Source organism: Eleutherodactylus coqui, chromosome 1, assembly GCF_035609145.1.
Source record: "Eleutherodactylus coqui strain aEleCoq1 chromosome 1, aEleCoq1.hap1, whole genome shotgun sequence".
Lineage (NCBI taxonomy): Eukaryota > Metazoa > Chordata > Amphibia > Anura > Eleutherodactylidae > Eleutherodactylus > Eleutherodactylus coqui.
In genome coordinates, this window is record NC_089837.1 from 168,662,115 (window position 1) to 168,679,227 (window position 17,113).

General features: G+C 41.7%; 1 protein-coding gene across 1 annotated transcript in view; it reads right to left on the bottom strand.

The window, feature by feature from the left end:
• Positions 1 to 17,113, bottom strand: part of CSMD1 (CUB and Sushi multiple domains 1) — a 1,401,348-nt gene that overhangs the window by 181,563 nt on the left and 1,202,672 nt on the right. The window contains exon 50 of the mRNA XM_066607269.1: positions 12,219 to 12,404. Within this exon, the coding sequence (XP_066463366.1) occupies positions 12,219 to 12,404 (186 nt within the window). The remainder of the gene's footprint in view (positions 1 to 12,218; positions 12,405 to 17,113) is intronic.

Below are 17,113 nucleotides of genomic sequence, written 5' to 3' on the forward strand. Positions count from 1 at the left end.
GTCCGGTCTTCTGCCTGGTGAATGGGGCTGCTCGTGCCGGAGAGCTGGTCCCGCGTCGTCATCGTAGCTCCGCCCCGTCACGTGTGTCGATTCCAGCCAATCAGGAGGCTGGAATCGGCAATGGACCGCACAGAGCCCACAGTGCACCATGGGAGAAGACCCGCGGTGCATCGTGGGTGAAGATCCCGGCGGCCATCTTGGAGAAGGAAGAAAGAAGTCGTCGCAAAGCGGGGATTCGGGTAAGTAATATATATATATATATATATATTTTTTTTTAACCCATCCCTTGGGTTTGTCTTGCGCCGAACGGGGGGCCTATTGAAAACAAAAAAAACCCGTTTCGGCGCGAGACAACCCCTTTAAGCAGCTTCACTCCGATTGATTTTAATGGAGTGAAATGGTCTCCGAGACTTCCTGCTCCGATGACAGTGTCCATCCCTACAGCACTGACAGTGGGCTGGATGATCATCTAATCGCCTGGGCTCCCAAGCGGCAGGTCACCAGGAATCAGTTATTGATTACCTATTCTAAGGAAGAGTCAACAATAATTTTTGAATAGAAAACTCCTTTAACCCCTTAGTGACGAAGCCTGTTTGCGCCTTAGTGACGGAGCCAAATTTTGGAAATCTGACATGCGTCGTTCAACGTGGCATAACTCCGTAAAGGCTTTACATATCCCACTGATTCTGACATTGTTTTTTCGCCACATGTTGTACTTCATTTAGATTGTAAAAAGAGACCGATATAATTTGTGTATATTTATTAAAAGTACCAATATTGGAAAAATTTTGAAAAAATTGTCATTTTTTCACATTTTCAACCGTAATATCTCAAATATGTCCAAACATACTGTACAAATTTTTGATAACATATATATTTCCATCTGTTTGCTTTATTCTGAATGCACACTTGAAAAACTTTTGTGTTTTTTTTTAACCATTTAGAGGAACGTACAAATTTAACATTACTTTTCAGCATTTTGAGGAGCACTTTGTTTTCCTGCACCAAGCCAAGTTTGCAGAGGCTCATAAGTGTCAGAATAATAGATACACCCACAAATGACCCCATTTTAAAAACTACACCCCTTAGTGTATTCACTGAGGGGTGTCATGAGTATTTTGACCCCACCAGTTCTTTTCAGGAATTAGTTCAATTTAGGGGACAAAAAATAAAATTTCATATTTTTGCAAATATGTCATTTTAAAGACATATTTTTTTCCTATAGAGCCCATGAAAATGAGGATTTACACACCAAAATGGATACCCGCATTTCTCCCGTGTTCAGAAACATACCCATTGTGGCCCTAATCTTATGTCTGGATGCATAACGGGAGCCAAAACGAAAGGAGTAGTCAGTGTCTTTCAGAACATAAATTTTGCTTGAAGGCGTTTTAGGCCCCATAGCACTTTTGTAGAGCTCTTGAGTGGCCAAAACCAAAGAGAACCCCCACAAGTGACCCCATTTTGAAAACTAGACCCCTTAACGAATTTATCTAGGGGTGTACTGACCATTTTGACCCCACAGTTTTTGAATGAATTCAAGCCAAGCAAAAGGAAAAAATTTTGATTTTCATTTTTTTGTCAATTCTGTCATTTTAAAAACAGCTTTTTTTGTACAGCACACGCATGAATGAAGCCTTTCATCCCAAAATGGATACCCCTGTTTCTCCCGTGTTCAGAGACATACCCATTGTGGCCCTAATCTTATGTCTGGATGCACAATGGGGCCCAAAACGAAAAGAGTAGTCGGTGGCTTTAAGAACATAGATTTTCCTTGAAGGAGTTTTAGGCCCATAGCACTTTTGTAGAGCTCTTGAGCGGCCAAAATCAAAGAGAACCCCGACAAGTGACCCCATTTTGAAAACTAGACCCCTTAATGAATTTATCTAGGGGTGTACTGCCCATTTTGAGCCCACAGTTTTTGAATGAATTGAAGCAAAGCAAAAGGAAAAAATTGTGATTTTCGTTTTTTTGGCAATTCTGTCGTTTTAAAAACTGCTTTTTTGGTACAGCACACACATGAATGAAGACTTGCACCCCAAAGTGGATACCCCTGTTTCTCCCGTGTTCAGAGACATACCCATTGTGGCCCTAATCTTTTGTCTGGATGCACAACGGGGCGCAAAATGAAAGGAGTAGTCGGTGGCTTTCAGAACAGAAATTTAGCATGAAGGTGATTTAGGCCCCATTGCCCACTTGTAGAGCCCTTGAGCGGCCAAAACGACAGAGAACCCCCACAAATGACACCATTTGAAAACTAGACCCCCTAACGAATTTATCTAGGGGTGTACTGTGTATTTTTACCCTACAATTTTTGAATAAATCTAAGCAAAGCAGTAGGAAAAAAATTACAATTTTCATTTTTTTGGCAGTTGTATCAATTTAAAAACTGTTTTTTTTGTACAGCACACATAGGGATGAAGACTTTCACCCCAAAATGGATACCCCTGTTTGTCCCGTGTTCAGAACCATACCCCTTGTGGCCCTAATCTACTTAAAGGACGCATGGCTAGGCCTATAATGGAAGGAGCACCCGTTGGATTTTAGGGTACAACGGAATCAATTCCAGGCCCCATTGCCCACTTATAGAGCCATTGAGCGTCCAAAACGATAAAGAACCCCCTCAAATGACCCCATTTTAAAAACTAGACCCCTTAACGAATTCATCTAGGGGTGTACTGCGTATTTTGACCACACAGTATTTGAATAAATTTCAGCAAAGCAGAAGAAAAAAATTACAATTTTCATTTTTTTGGCAATTTTGTCAATTTAAAAACTGTTTTTTTTGCACAGTTTACATAGGAATGAAGACGTTAACCCCCAAATGGATACCCTCGTTTGTCCCGTGTTCAAAAACATACCCATTGTGGCCCTAATCTACTTACAGGAAACATGGCAAGGCCTGTAATGGAGGGAACACCAGTTGGATTGCAGGGCATAACTGAATAAATTCCAGGCCCCATTACTCATTTGTACGGAATAAAAATTGACTCCCTAAAATCCCCCCCCCCCCCCCCCCCTCCACGCCCTTTTCGGCGTTCCCCAAATCTTAGATAAAAGTAATAATGTGAACTGTGTAGTATTTCCAAAGACGGGTAATTATGGAGGCTGGTTGGGATGGGCACATGGGGCAATAAAACCGGGTATCCCCCCTCCTCTCATGCTTTTTGGGAGTCATTTTTTGACCTCAGTGGCGGGGATGGGGTGTAAAAAGTGGCGCTCTGTGAGTCTCCGTAAGCTTGATGAGGTGCAGCGGTCTCACACAGAGGGCGCTCAACAAGCTGCTCCTGGAACTGCAGGAAGGCGAGCGTTCCCGGGGCTTCTTGTAAATTGCGTATTACAGGTAGCGGTCTGAATAACGCCGGGCTCACACAGCCGTAGGTGGATCCCGGCTGTGAGCCCGGCTGTGACCCTGCGTACGGCCGCGTAATGTACTGCGCATAACTGCGTACTTACACGGGCGGTCATGCGCAGTACACTTTTTTTTTTGTTGTTTGTATTTCCCGCACCGTCGCTTAGCGATGACACGGGTACCCACAGCCCGTATACAACGTAGTTGCGTATGGACTGCAGGTATATCCATGACCATGGAGCACAATGGGCTCTATGTTGCGGATATCCGCGGTAACATAGAACCTGCTGCGTTCTCTTTTCTGCAAGTGGATTACGCAATTCCAACCCGCTAATGTGAGCGGAATTGTGTAATCCAATGCGATTGATCTGCGTATTACCGCTAATCAAACGCATGCGGAATCCGTAATTCCTATCCGGTCATGTGAGACCGGCCAAAGGTAGATCGCTACCATTTTTTCACGTGACCGGGGACCGCTCAACGAGGCCACCCGTCACTGCTCCAGGCTCTCGGTGACCGTTGGTCGCCGAGAGCAAGGAGATATTAAGTTTCCTGGGCTCCCCGACTCCTGCGCATGTGTCCGGTGTTTTGCCAGCGGTCGCATGCGCAGAATACGGGAAAGTTCACGGAAGAAGATTGCGTCGGGGTGCAAATATGGAGGCCTCCGGTAAAAAATGTTCTCTCCTCTCACCAATCGCATCAGTGAGGGGAGATGAAGCTTCACCTTTTTTTAACTTTTACGTGATCGCCATTATGCTTTGGATAACGGCGAACACGTGACCAGGAACCGATCACCGCGGCCCTCCGTGAAATCTCCAGGCTCTCGGCTAAGTTTTGTAGCCAGGAGCAGGGAGATTTTAAAAAACCACGGCTTTTGCGCATGCGCCTGCCACATTGGTGACGGGCGCGTGCGCAGAAGCTGGGTTGAGGTCCGCGGATAAATCCGCAGGCCTTAGGTACGTCATTTCATCCTCCCTCACGGATATGATCCGTGGGGGGAGATGAAACGCAAGCTTTTTTTAACTTTTTAAAACTTTTTTTTTACTTTTTGCACTTTTTTTTTTTTTACCTTTTACCCCTTTTTTATTTATTTTTTTTACTTTTTGCACTTTTTTTTTTACTTTACATGATCACTGTCATCCATTGGATGACAGTGATCATGTCCCCAGTGACATCCCTCTGCTCTTGGCTACACATGGCAGCCAGGAGCAGAGCAATTTTGAATTTCCCGGGGCTCGAGCCCCTCTGTGCACGCGCCCGATGTCAATCATCGGGCGCGCATGCGCAGACGGGGATTTCGGGTCCCGGGACATCGGGACATCGCAGAGGACCGGGGGTGAGTATCTTCACCTCCCCTCATGGATCCGATCCATGAGGGGAGGTGAAACTTTACTTTTGTTTTACTTTTTAAACTTTTTCGCGATCACCGCTATCGCAATGGATAGCGGTGATCGCGGGCCCGGGGACCGCTCACAGTGGTCCCCGGTAACACCTCCTGGTTCCCGGCTACCTTCAGGAGCCGGGAGCCAGGAGATTTTAAATTTGCCGGGGACACCCGGGCTTCTGCGCGTGCGCGTGACGTCATCGTCAGGCGCGCATGCGCAGAAGGCCGCCGGCGGGTCCAGGAGGACCAGATCTCCGGGGGACACCGCCGACAAGCCGTGTGAGTATTTTCAGCTGCCGTGATGGATCCGATCCATCATAGCAGCTGAATTACTACTTTTTTACACTGTTTTGTTTACTTTTTTGCGATCGGCGCTATTCATTTTATAGCGCCGATCGCAATTCCGGGGGGGACTGCCCGCATCCTGGGATGACAGCTCCATGCTGTCGGCTACCTGCGGGCACCGACAGCATGGAGCTGTCACGTCCTCAGGCCAGTGGGCATCAATCCAAAGAGGATGCATAAAACTACATCCTCTAGGATTAAGGCCCACTTTCTGAGGACGTAGTTTCCCGATGGGGCAGTCGTTAAGGGGTTAAGCTCTAAGTGTGTAGAGAGACTGAGATTAGTTGATGAACAATGTTGAATGATAAATGAAATGTTCCAGTTGGCATTACCCGACCCGATTTTCTTAAAGTTATCGTGAATCAGGATGGCTGAATCTGATTCTCATTAAAATCAATTAGAGTAAAAATTGGCTTTAATAATGTGTGTATGAAATCCCATCAAGTGCAACATCTGCGTGGACTTTGAAAAAGTCATCCAGATGTTGCCCTTGGTTAGATTTGAAAGCATGTATACCAGTCTCATCAGGTCTAAACAATTTATTTAATAATGTATCCAGCTTGTATAGTAAAATCTGGTGGCAGATCCTCTTTAAGGGTTTTATGTATTTGCCAGTACCATTTTAATGGTGTGGTTTGTTAAACTCTCTGCTACCTAGAATTCGTTTTCTGCTATGGTGGCTGAGAAAGTGTAGGGAAAGGGATCACAAAATAGTGCTACACAGGTCACAATTTGACCTATGGCCAGCTCTGGTGTCCAGTTCCAGAACTGTGATACAGAAAGGCTTAAGACAATCTCCCTTCAGCACATTACTTTTCAATTCTTCGGTTACTATTCTATTTATACATTTTCTACGACCTTTTAATGAGAATCCACTTTAGAGTCACTAAAAAAAGTAATAAATCACCCTGAAATTGCACGGTATTATATGCAAATAACCACTAAGTATATTCCAAAAGCTCTTTCTCACATATAATCAGATTCAGATTACTTCACCAAACCATAGTTGGAATTTACCTGAAGTTCTTCAGTATAAGTATTATAGAATTATAACTCATAAAAATACTAGAAATAGTTCTAATCCTTCCAACAAATCCTTGAGACTGTACCTTCAGAATAATGCAATGTCATGTTTGTGTAAACCAGAAAGAGAACCTAAGATGTATTAATTAGGAGTTCCTAAGATACTATCATAACATGGAGCCTTTAATCTATATAAATGTTCAAATCCTCTGCTTAACCCTCCCATTAAAAGTGAAAAGTAAATTAAACTGTCAGAGCCTTGTAATTGTCTTTCCTTTCTGTACGGTACTGATCACCGAAGCCTCAGAAAATAACAATGATAAATACCTCTTTTTAAAGGCATTTCAGTTTTTACAGTATTGCAAGCTCAATAAGAACACAGAATTTAGTGAATCTGATCGATTCTCTCTGATAAAATAATCAGGGATGGTAATAACTTGTCTGCTGCTGCAAAATAAATTTTGCCAAATTCTGCTTTTTCAATACAGTAAGAAGAAAACATATACCCGTTCTCATTCTCCTACATAATGTTTGCAAGTAGGATTACTGAACATTGAGACAAGCAAGACAAGGACAGACAGATTTTTTTTTTTTGAGAAACATAACTTGAAGAGAGGTTCTAGCTAAAACCCACAACATAGGACCACATCAGAAGCAACAGCCAAAGTGTCACTTCTGACCAGGATGTACCAAAGCCGGTCCCCTTATCAGTTCCTGGGCTATGTTTACACAGTGGAACAAAGAACATAAATCATCACAGGGAACATGTGGAATAACAGATGAGAGAAAGGAGAACTTTCCCTATATGAATAAGAGACCAAACCTGCCTATAGCAGATGTCCCGTCCTGATAAGAACGCACCTGACCAACGATCCTCGGTCACTCACTGTCCCTACCTGGGACAGAAGTGAACAACTAAATAAGAATACTACTACCACCAATAACTAAGGTACTTAGCTTGAGATTAGCAGGGAAAAACAGGAGACAAGGATCCAGCTCTGATTCCAACAACTATTGGATAAAGACTAAGAATAATCAGCACAGGTCCACAGCCAAAACAGGCATGAAAGTCCTCCCTAATTGCTAGGCAGGTGCAACAGGTTACAGAACATTCCCATAGACACTACCGCCAGTGCTAAAAATAGCTGACAGGAAAATCCAAAACATCACTAGCATAAACCAGACCTCCGTGAATGAAGAACACAACCTGCTGCAAAGCTTAGTAATTATTTATTTATTTACTTTAAAAGATATTGCATTTCTATTGAAGCAACTATTCTTGCAAATGGGCAACAAAAAGTACAGTCATATTGATTATTACTTTAGAATTTGCTTATCAGCAAATGAGGGTAAAACTGTCAAAGGGGTTGTACTTGTATAAAAATGTTTAATGGCTGGGCATACTATAAAATAACAGAAGAATCAATACTTTCCTATCTTCTCTCCTTAGGAAGCAGCAGAACAACTCTGGTGACTCTCCCAATGTCAGCACTGGCAAAGTCAGGTGATCACCGCAGCCAATCAAATCTACAGTGTTCCATTTTGAACTCCTGGAATCAAGATGTTGAGTGCTGATTAGACATGAGCGAGTATACTTGCTAAAGGCAATTACTCGAGCGAGCATTGCCTTTAGCGAGTATCTCCCCCGCTCGAGACTGCAGGTTCGGGTGCCGGCACGGGGGGGCGGTGAGTAGCGGCTGTCAGCAGGATGGAGCAGGGGGGGGGGGGAGAGGGAGAGAGAGATCTCCCCTCCTCTTCGCCCCGCTCTCCCCCGCAGCTCCGTGCCCGCTGCCGGCACCCGAACCTGCAGTCTCGAGCGGGCAGGTACTCGCTAAAGGCAATGCTCGCTCGAGCAATTGCCTTTTTTAACGAGTGTACTCGCTCATCTATAGTGCTGATTCCAGAATAACAGGAGATGATACTGTGGCCTGGAATTGGCTGCAGTCGTCACCAGACTTCTAGCCAGCATTGACAGCAGAAAATTCACCAAAGCCACTTTGCTGCTTCCCAGGGGGAGAAGAGAGGCAAGTATTGTTTTTTTGTCATTTTATAGCATTCCTGACCACTTGAAAAAAACTTTTTTTTATACTTTGACAACCCCTTAAATGGAATTTGCTGACTAAATTAAAGTTAGTTGTTAATTTCTGAGAAGCCAATCCAAAAGTGACAACCAACAGACAAGAAATATGGCCACAATGACTCAATAAAACATAACAGTAATTCTGCTATTGAAAGAAACACAATTACCAAACTTTTTCTTTAGCTCTAACTCTTGATTTACTAATATTTAGCTATTTCTGTGTTTTGTAGTGAAATAGTCTAGGGCTTGGTCAGGCGAGCGGATATCTGCACGTTTTTCCGCGTGGGCAACAATCCGCACCTACCAAAGATGGAACATATGGGTGGCAATGGACGTGGTCATGCAGATTTTTTTTCTGCACACGGTGCGTTTGACTGAGCCCTTAATATCTATATATATAAAATTGAATGTATGCGTGTGTGTCTGTGTGTCTGTCTGTGTGTCTGTCTGTCTGTTTGTCCTTTATGCGCTACTACACCATTCATCCGATCGCCATGAAACTTTGGGAAGTTGTTGAGTACACTCCTGGGAAGATTATAGGCATAGTACATTTATGCTACTATAAATAGTGCACATGCGTGCGTGGTCGACAGTTACGACCCCCCCACGTAGATCGTTCGATTTCCATCATTGCCACTAATTCTCTCACTTCCCGATGTTGTAGAAACATGAAATTTGGCTCGAGCATTGATTATGTCATAAATAGGAAAAGTTAATGGGTCCCAAGTCGATTATTGAATTCTAAGCGCCAAAGAATTAGCATCCAAATTTTACGTACGGAATCTAATTTTCTCGCTTCCCAATGTCATAGAAACTTGAAATTTGGCACAAGCATTGATTATGTCATAAATAGGAAAAGTTAATGGGTCCTAACTCGATTATTCAATTGTAAGCGCCAAAGAATTAGCGTCCAAATTTTACATATGGAATCTAATTTTCTTGCTTCCCAATGTCATAGAAACTTGAAATTTGGCACGAGCATTGAATATGTCATAAATAGAAAACGCTAATGGGTCCCAACTCGATTATTCAATTCTATGCGCCAAAGAATTAGCGTCCAAATTTTACGTACGGAATCTAATTTTCTCACATAGAAACATGAAATTTGGCACGGGCATTGAATATGTCATAAATAGGAAAAACTAATGGGTCCCAAGTCGATTATTCAATTCTAAGCGCAAAACAATTAGCATCCAAATTTTACGTACGTAATCTAATTCTCTCACTTCCTGATATATATAAATGAATGTATGTCTGTCTGTCTGTCCTTTATTCATTACTACACCATTCATCCAATTGCCATGAGACTTTGGGAAGTTGCTGAGTACACTCCTGGGAAGATTATAGGCATAGTACAACTATCCTACGATAGGTGGCGCGCGTGCGAGCATCGTCGACAGTTATGCCCCCCAGACAAAGATCGTTTGATTTCCATCTCAAGCACGAAAGCAAAAGGCATTACGAGCAACGGGATGAGTGTTCAACCAGAAAATGATGCATCCGCCGAACGTTTCGGAAGACAATTGCTGGATATTGAGAATGCTGAGGAAAAATGAAAGCTGTGCTGTGATTGGTTGCTATTTCTTATACTGCTGAGGTAATATGAAAGCTGTGCTGTGATTGGTGGCTACTTCTTATACTACTGAGGTTGCATGAAAGCTATGCTGCGATTCGTTGTTATATATTATACCACTGAGGTAACATGAAAGCTGCACTGTGATTGGTTGCTATATATAATACCGGAGAGGTAACATGAAAGCTGAGCTGTGATTGGTTGCTATTTTTTATATTGCTGAGGCAGAATAAAAGTTGCGCTGTGATTGGTTGTTATTTCTCTTACTGCTGAGGTAACATGAAAGCTGCGCTGTGATTGGTTGTTATATTTTATACTGCTGAGGTAACATGAAAGCTGCGCTGTGATTGGTTGTTATCTAGATATATAAAAAGGAATGAATGTATGTCTGTCTGTCTTCGCAGCAACGCGCGACGGGTAAGCTAGTACTGTATAAAAGTACAAGTCTGAATAAGAGGTTTCAGTAGACGAAGCTCAAAACTTTAAGAATCTCTAAAATTTCCTCTATAGTTACATAATCTTCAATGGGACCCACTGGATGACCTGATTACCTAACATTACATGACTAAAAATGAAACATTGATAGTCAAAAGAAGAACACAGGACTCTGCAGTACTAACAGCAGGAACAGATAATAGAGCTGAGCTAAGTATATTAGAAACGTTTTAAATAATTTAAAACAGGTTAATATTAAATCATTCTGTTCCTTGAATAAATATCAGAAATAATTAAAAAGATTACATTTATAAAAACATCATAAATTATGATCGATATGCAATATAGGAGACATTAAGAAGGAGAAAATTATTTTTCAAGACTCGTATAATATGGACAATAGGATAATAAGACTATAATATTTTTTTCCTGCTTATCCTCCTCTTAGTGACCACCATAGGCCAGCTAATATTGCACAACAGTTGTCACAGCACACTGGTTATCCCAAAAGGTTCCAGAAGTCAAGCCCTCACTTATCAGATAATATGTCTTATCCTAATACCTCTTTACAAATCAGTGAGTGAGAAACAGAGAAGGTATGTATGATTCTTAGCTACTGTGCAGATTTCTGTGTCCATTCTGGTTCTTAGAGAGATCCATTGTAGAACAAGCATTGATCTGGTGAGGAACATCTCCTGCTACCTGGGAGAACCATGATCCTGGATGGCCTCTAGGTTGGCACCCAGGATGGGTATGAGATGACAGACTTTGTTGCTATGTGTTGAGGCACCAGGCTTGTGTGGTAGACAGGACTACACAGCCTATGTTATTTAGTGGCCAGATGGCCATGGTCTTGTTTGTGACGTGTATAATATGATGATTAACAACAGTGTGAAGACTGTGTTATTGATGCTTATTTACTACAATAAAAGGACTGCTTTATCGAATTTTACAAAACTTATGGCCTGGATGTGGTTTTCTGGTGTGTGACCATCCATCTGGTAGAGGAAAGATGTCAATCTTCTGAGCTCAATACCCCCACACTATCACACTTGATCGGCTGAGGTCCCTTGCTTGAGACCCCGACCCATCAGCTGTGCCGTTGCATGCTGTCAGCACCGCAAATACACAGAGGTCAATGCGGAAGCCTTCACGACGACCTCCGTTTAGTGGCTGGTACTTGTAACTGCAGGCACTGCCCTCATTGATTGCAATGAGAGCCATGTCTGCAGTTACAAGCGCAGGTCACTACATGAGAGCTTGACGTGGAAGCTTCTGCTCTGACGTCAGTTATTGAGGCGCTGATAGTATGCGACTGCACAGCTGATCGGTCGGGCTCCAAATCGGCGGACCCCAGCCAATCAACTATTGATGACCTATCCTGATGGAAAACCCCTTTAATATACCATAAAGTTTGGTTACTTACTTTTAGGGCTCATTTAGATAATTATGTCTGATTTTAGTTCGTGAAAACAATGTGAATGTCCATTTTTTACTTCCATGTTTTATCCGCGTGTAGTCAATTTTTTTTTCACATGGTCGATTCTTTCTAGCGTTTCCTAATAATGATCAGTGAAAAGAGGAGCATGCATAAATGTCCTTGTGTCTGCTCCTTTTTTTTGCACACCCATTGACTTGAATGGATGACTGTCATCTATAAAGTTAAACCAGAATAGGACATACTGCAATCTTTTTTTGGATTCATGTAAAAAAAATGTATGTCTGTATAGCCCCATTCACTGTAATGAGTCTGTGTGCAGTAAACTGCAAATACGGACAGAACATTGATGTGATGATCATCTGTGTGAATAAGATACATTTCTCCACAGAGCATTTGCACTATTTTCCCCTTTATCTGCTTAAAACTACCTGCCAAGGACAAGGAGTAAAGTAGTCCTGCTGATTAAATAAGGAGCAGTGTTCCTTTACCGTTTTTTTTTTACAGTCATTTCAATTGAATTCTGAATATATGACATGACAAGCTATTTGGATGTAAAAAAAAAATATATCTTTCCATTATACTTACACTGACAAACAGGTGGTTTGCCCGCATTACTCCATGATCCATCTTCTTGACATACTGCTGTTGATTGTTGACTAGATTGTAATCTGTAGCCTTCATTACATTCATATATCACTTTGCTTCCTAAAGTAAACTCATTTCCAGACACTGAGCCATTTCCAGGTGGCTGAGCAATTCCACAGGATATAGCTGAAAACATAAATAAAAGCTGAGCGTTTTATGCATTATGTTTTTTGAAAAATATACATAAATTTAAATATTATTAGATGTTTAACGCTTTGAGACTGCAATATACACGATAATAAAATCAGCAGCACTGAGAGGTTTTCAGTTCATATGTAATTAAATTTAAAGGTCATTTTTGCTGGTTCGCTGTTAAGGGCAGTAATATTTTAGAATGTTGTTTATTTATGGTTTCCCTTCTATATAACAAATGTTAAGTGCAGGTTATGATAATGCATTTTCTTCTTTTCTTTTTTTAGCCTAGTTTGTGAAATGCTTTTAAAAATCTGTGTAATTTATAGATAATTTGTTGTTCTTGCCCACAGGTGAATAGTCATTACGGGTAAAAAGAGACAAAAGTCCATGAATTTATACTCTAAATATTTTGCCCACTTTAGTGTTTAAGCACAAAAATTCCGCAACTATTTAAATTAAGATGTTAGTGAATGGAGTTTTAACAAACCCTATTTACTAATAGCAGAAATATTCCACTGCAGCGTTGGGTCAGGTTGAGGAATTTCAATGTAATATGGACTTTCAATGTAATGAGTGAAATTCTGTGATTAAATCTGCACCAAAATCATGTTCCGATTTTACTGCAGATTTTTTGTGTGGAAATACAGCAGAAATGTTCCACAATATGTGAAAGTATCCATTGCATATTGTGGTAATGCTTATTTAACTTCAAAGGGATAAGTACCTGTACAACCTCATATATGGAAATACATTTTGTTCAAGTAAAACAAGTTGTTCAGTAAGATTTATTGTAATAATTCTATACTATTACTCTGTTAGTTGTAATTCACTGGAATGTCTCATGTACTGTATTTGTGCTTCAGTAATTAGATGAAAGTCTGTAGAACATAAATAATATGTTTTAGCATTCTTTAATATCTTTTATTTTTTTAACACTCCCCTCTGGGCAGCCTAAATGGAGAAAGACATGTCCTTTCTGTATTGTCTGTGTGTGTATGCTTTATAGCAGCTATTTAAACAGGGAAAATCCTCGAGATGACAAATTAAATATTTTTTGAACTACATACATCTATGATAAATTTGCACTTCTCTGTAGCATTGGTCAGTGAATCAAGCATAATAAAACATCAGGATAAGATACAACAGCAATTTGCTTTCAGTTTGGCATAAATATGAAATATAACTACTCTCGTGAAATAAGCTAAATCAGTAAACCAATGCACATTTAGACCTATAGAAATTGACAAGTTGACAGACTATGTAGTCCAAAGAGTCATAAAAAACAGTTACTACACATTCCCAATATATGGAACAGAGGCTTATTGATAGAGATTCATGAAATTTAATTTTATGAAACTCAAATGAAGTATAAGAAAGGAAAGGAAGTGAGAGAAGCATGTGGAAGGATGCAAATTGCATATAGCTAATGAAAATGTAAAAGGAAATAGAAGGAAAATAAAAGTTAATGTGTATTACAGATTACAACCCTAGGCCCTTTGTGGTAAGTGTGGCTATGTATCCATTTAAATTGAAAAATTATATAAAATCACATGCTACACAGAAAACTCAATCAAACTACTAACGACCACTTGTCCGTTAGTATGTATGTGAGTGCTTCTGATGCTCCTCTCCTGGTGACATCATCAGAGGTCCTACAACACATATAAAACACAGAGCCTGACCAACAGAAGAACAACACAGTTAGGGTCTTGAAAAGGGGAGGACAAAAATAACAAAATGAGAATACAACTAAGCTGTTATTATCTCAGACACAATTCAGCGGTCCTGACAGAAGACACCAACCTACCGCCACCACAGAGATCCGGTGGGCTGAAGGACCTGCAGTGACATCACTGCTGTGGGAGGAGACATTGTGCAGTTTGGTAAAAGAGATCTGGTGGGCTGAAGGATCTCCATTGATGTCACTGCTGTGGGAGGAGCCATTGTGCAGTTTGGTAGAAAGTACTTTACACTGGATAAATTGACAGCAGCTAGCAGGACCTGTGATGATGTCACCATCATTTGATCTCCTGTGTGGGTGGAGTCAGGGATCACATGACAGGGGCTCATCACTGTATCCAAGAGTCTGGTCATATGTGGAAATCAGGATGGATGCTGATGTAGCGGAGCTATGTGCGTGTGTGTGTGTCATGTGTGTGAATTAGGATGGATGTAGTAGAGCTGTGTGTGTAATGTCTGTGAATCAGGATGTAGTAGAGCTGTCTGTGTAATGTGTGGGAATCAAGATAGATGTAGTAGAGCTGTGTATGGAATGTGCTGTGTGTGTAAAGTATGGGAATCAAGATGGATGTAGTAGAGCTGTATGTGTGATGTGTGGGGATCATAATACATGTATCATGTAGCAGAGCTGTGTGTGAATCAGGATGTATCAGAGCTCTGTGTGTCATGTGCTGTGTGTTTGATGTGTGAGGTCAGGATGGATGTAGTAGAACTGTGTGTGTAATGTGTGGGAATGAGGATGGATGTAGTAGAGCTGTGTGCGTAATGTGTGGGGTCAGAATGGATGTAGTAGAGCTGTGTGTGTATTGTGCTGTGTGTGTGTCATGTGTGGGATTAGGATGGATGTAGTAGATCTATGTGTGTGATGTGTGGGGATCATAATGGATGTAAAATGTAGCAGAGCTGGATGTGTAATGTGCTGTGTGTAATGTATTGGAATCAAGATGGGTGTAGTAGAGCTGTGTGTGTGATGTGTGGGAATCATAATGAATGTACCATGTAGCAGAGTTGTGTTTGTAATGTGTGGGGTCAGGATGGATGTAGTACAGCTGTGTGTATGATGTATGGGGTCAGGAGGGATGTAGTAGGCCTTTTTGTGTAATATGTGGCATCAGCATGCATGTAGTAATGCTGTGTGTGTAATGTGCTGTGTGTGTAATGCATGGAGATCATAATGGATGTACCATGTAGCACAGCTGTGTGGCGAATTGCGCCTCCAGAAACACTGGTACTATAATTTCCTAATAATTACTAGTCAAAATACTAACGACCACCTGTCTGTGAGTGATAAGGGACTGAGTGACTGTGTGAGTTACATGTGATGATGTCTCCATCATGTGATCAGTCACTGGGGCTCCGAGCTCCACCCCTGATGGTGACTTTATCACAGATCTTTCATCCCTGCGCACTGAATGAGGGATTACAGGCGGACTACATCCCCCACAAATGCCCGTGGCCTCAGTTGCTAATGATACAGTAGTACTCAGTCTGTCAGTTCGTAACTGGTTGTGAGACAGCTGGACACCTGTGTGGAGATTCCAATAAATGACACCTCACAAATGTACACATACATATCTCACAGCTGCATACTGACCAACAACACTGAAACATAGTCCTTTACCACTATCTTCACAGTCTCCTGAACATGATATCATGTCATCTCAAGTGCTAATGCCGCTAACATTAGTTGAGCCTTCATCTAACCATGAACCATTGCCTAGTGTTGAAACAAATCATTGCTGTCGTACAAACATGTCACCACAAAGGGTTCAATGCCACCGTAAAGCTAATGTAGCTTACATGATACAGCGACAAGCCACAATTTCACTTCAGCAGGGGTTTCACCTTGTGGTCAATGGGGCCAGTGGCAGCAAAGCTGACCTAATTGAGAACATACTGAGAAGATCGCGATCCTCTGAAACATTGTTTAGTGACAAGAGGACTCCCCATGGTGATGAGAAATTCCCCTGCCACAGCTGTCACAATGAATGGCTAAGCGCTGCCTGTGATTGGCTGAGCGCTCAGCCAGTCAGACACAGCCCTTTTAGGAGGCGAAAATTGTAAATCCCCACCTGCTGAAAGAACTTTTCAGTGGGACCAAGTGGCTAGACATGCCTGAGCCCCGGCAGCGTCGGAGAGGTGAGTATATATATTTTTTATTTTTTTACACTACCTAGGGATGATTTTCAGGAAAGGGCTTATATTTAAGCCCCTGCAAGGCTTGCCACCATCCCATTGCTTTCAATGGGGCTGCAGAAGCGCCTACCCCATTGAAAACAATGGGAGAATATTGTGCTACTGTGCCACAGCTGTGACAGTGGTGGCAGGGGCATTCTTCATCCCTACAGGGAGTCCCCTTGTCTCTGAACACTGTGACAGTGCTGTTTATAGTGATCAGTTATGAGGGAACTCTCCGTGGAGATGAAGAAATTGAGGCTGAGCTAGCCTTGAAGAAGTAAGAGGCTGAGAATGAGCACCTCGGAACATTAGCAGAAGAAGCAGCTATAGAAAATACTAGAAGAGCAAACTGCTCAATACAAATTTACTATTGAAATACAGATGCAAAGTCTGAAAATAATCCTCAGGAAGGCCTCTGCTGACAAGTCTGATTTGGAAATGGAAGTGACTGACGCCCTGAGGCAAAAAAATCCAGGTGAAAGTGTAGATGGAAAAGGTCAACGAAGTAAAGGCTTACTAAGCTGTTACACACTGAGATTGAAGGCAACAGGGGAGACTAATTAAGACTAGCGTTTAAAACAGCAGTCTTAATATTATTAAGACACCAGTACACATACATAATATATGACGAGGCACAAGCAATCTCTGTGCCTACACCAAAATTTATGCCAGCCTAGAGCTGGAGTAGAATATTGATATAATTTACATCACTTACTGGGGCAGCCATACACCCTCCAAGCAAACAGCACCCCTTTTTTGTAAGAGTGTATTGGTGTAGATTA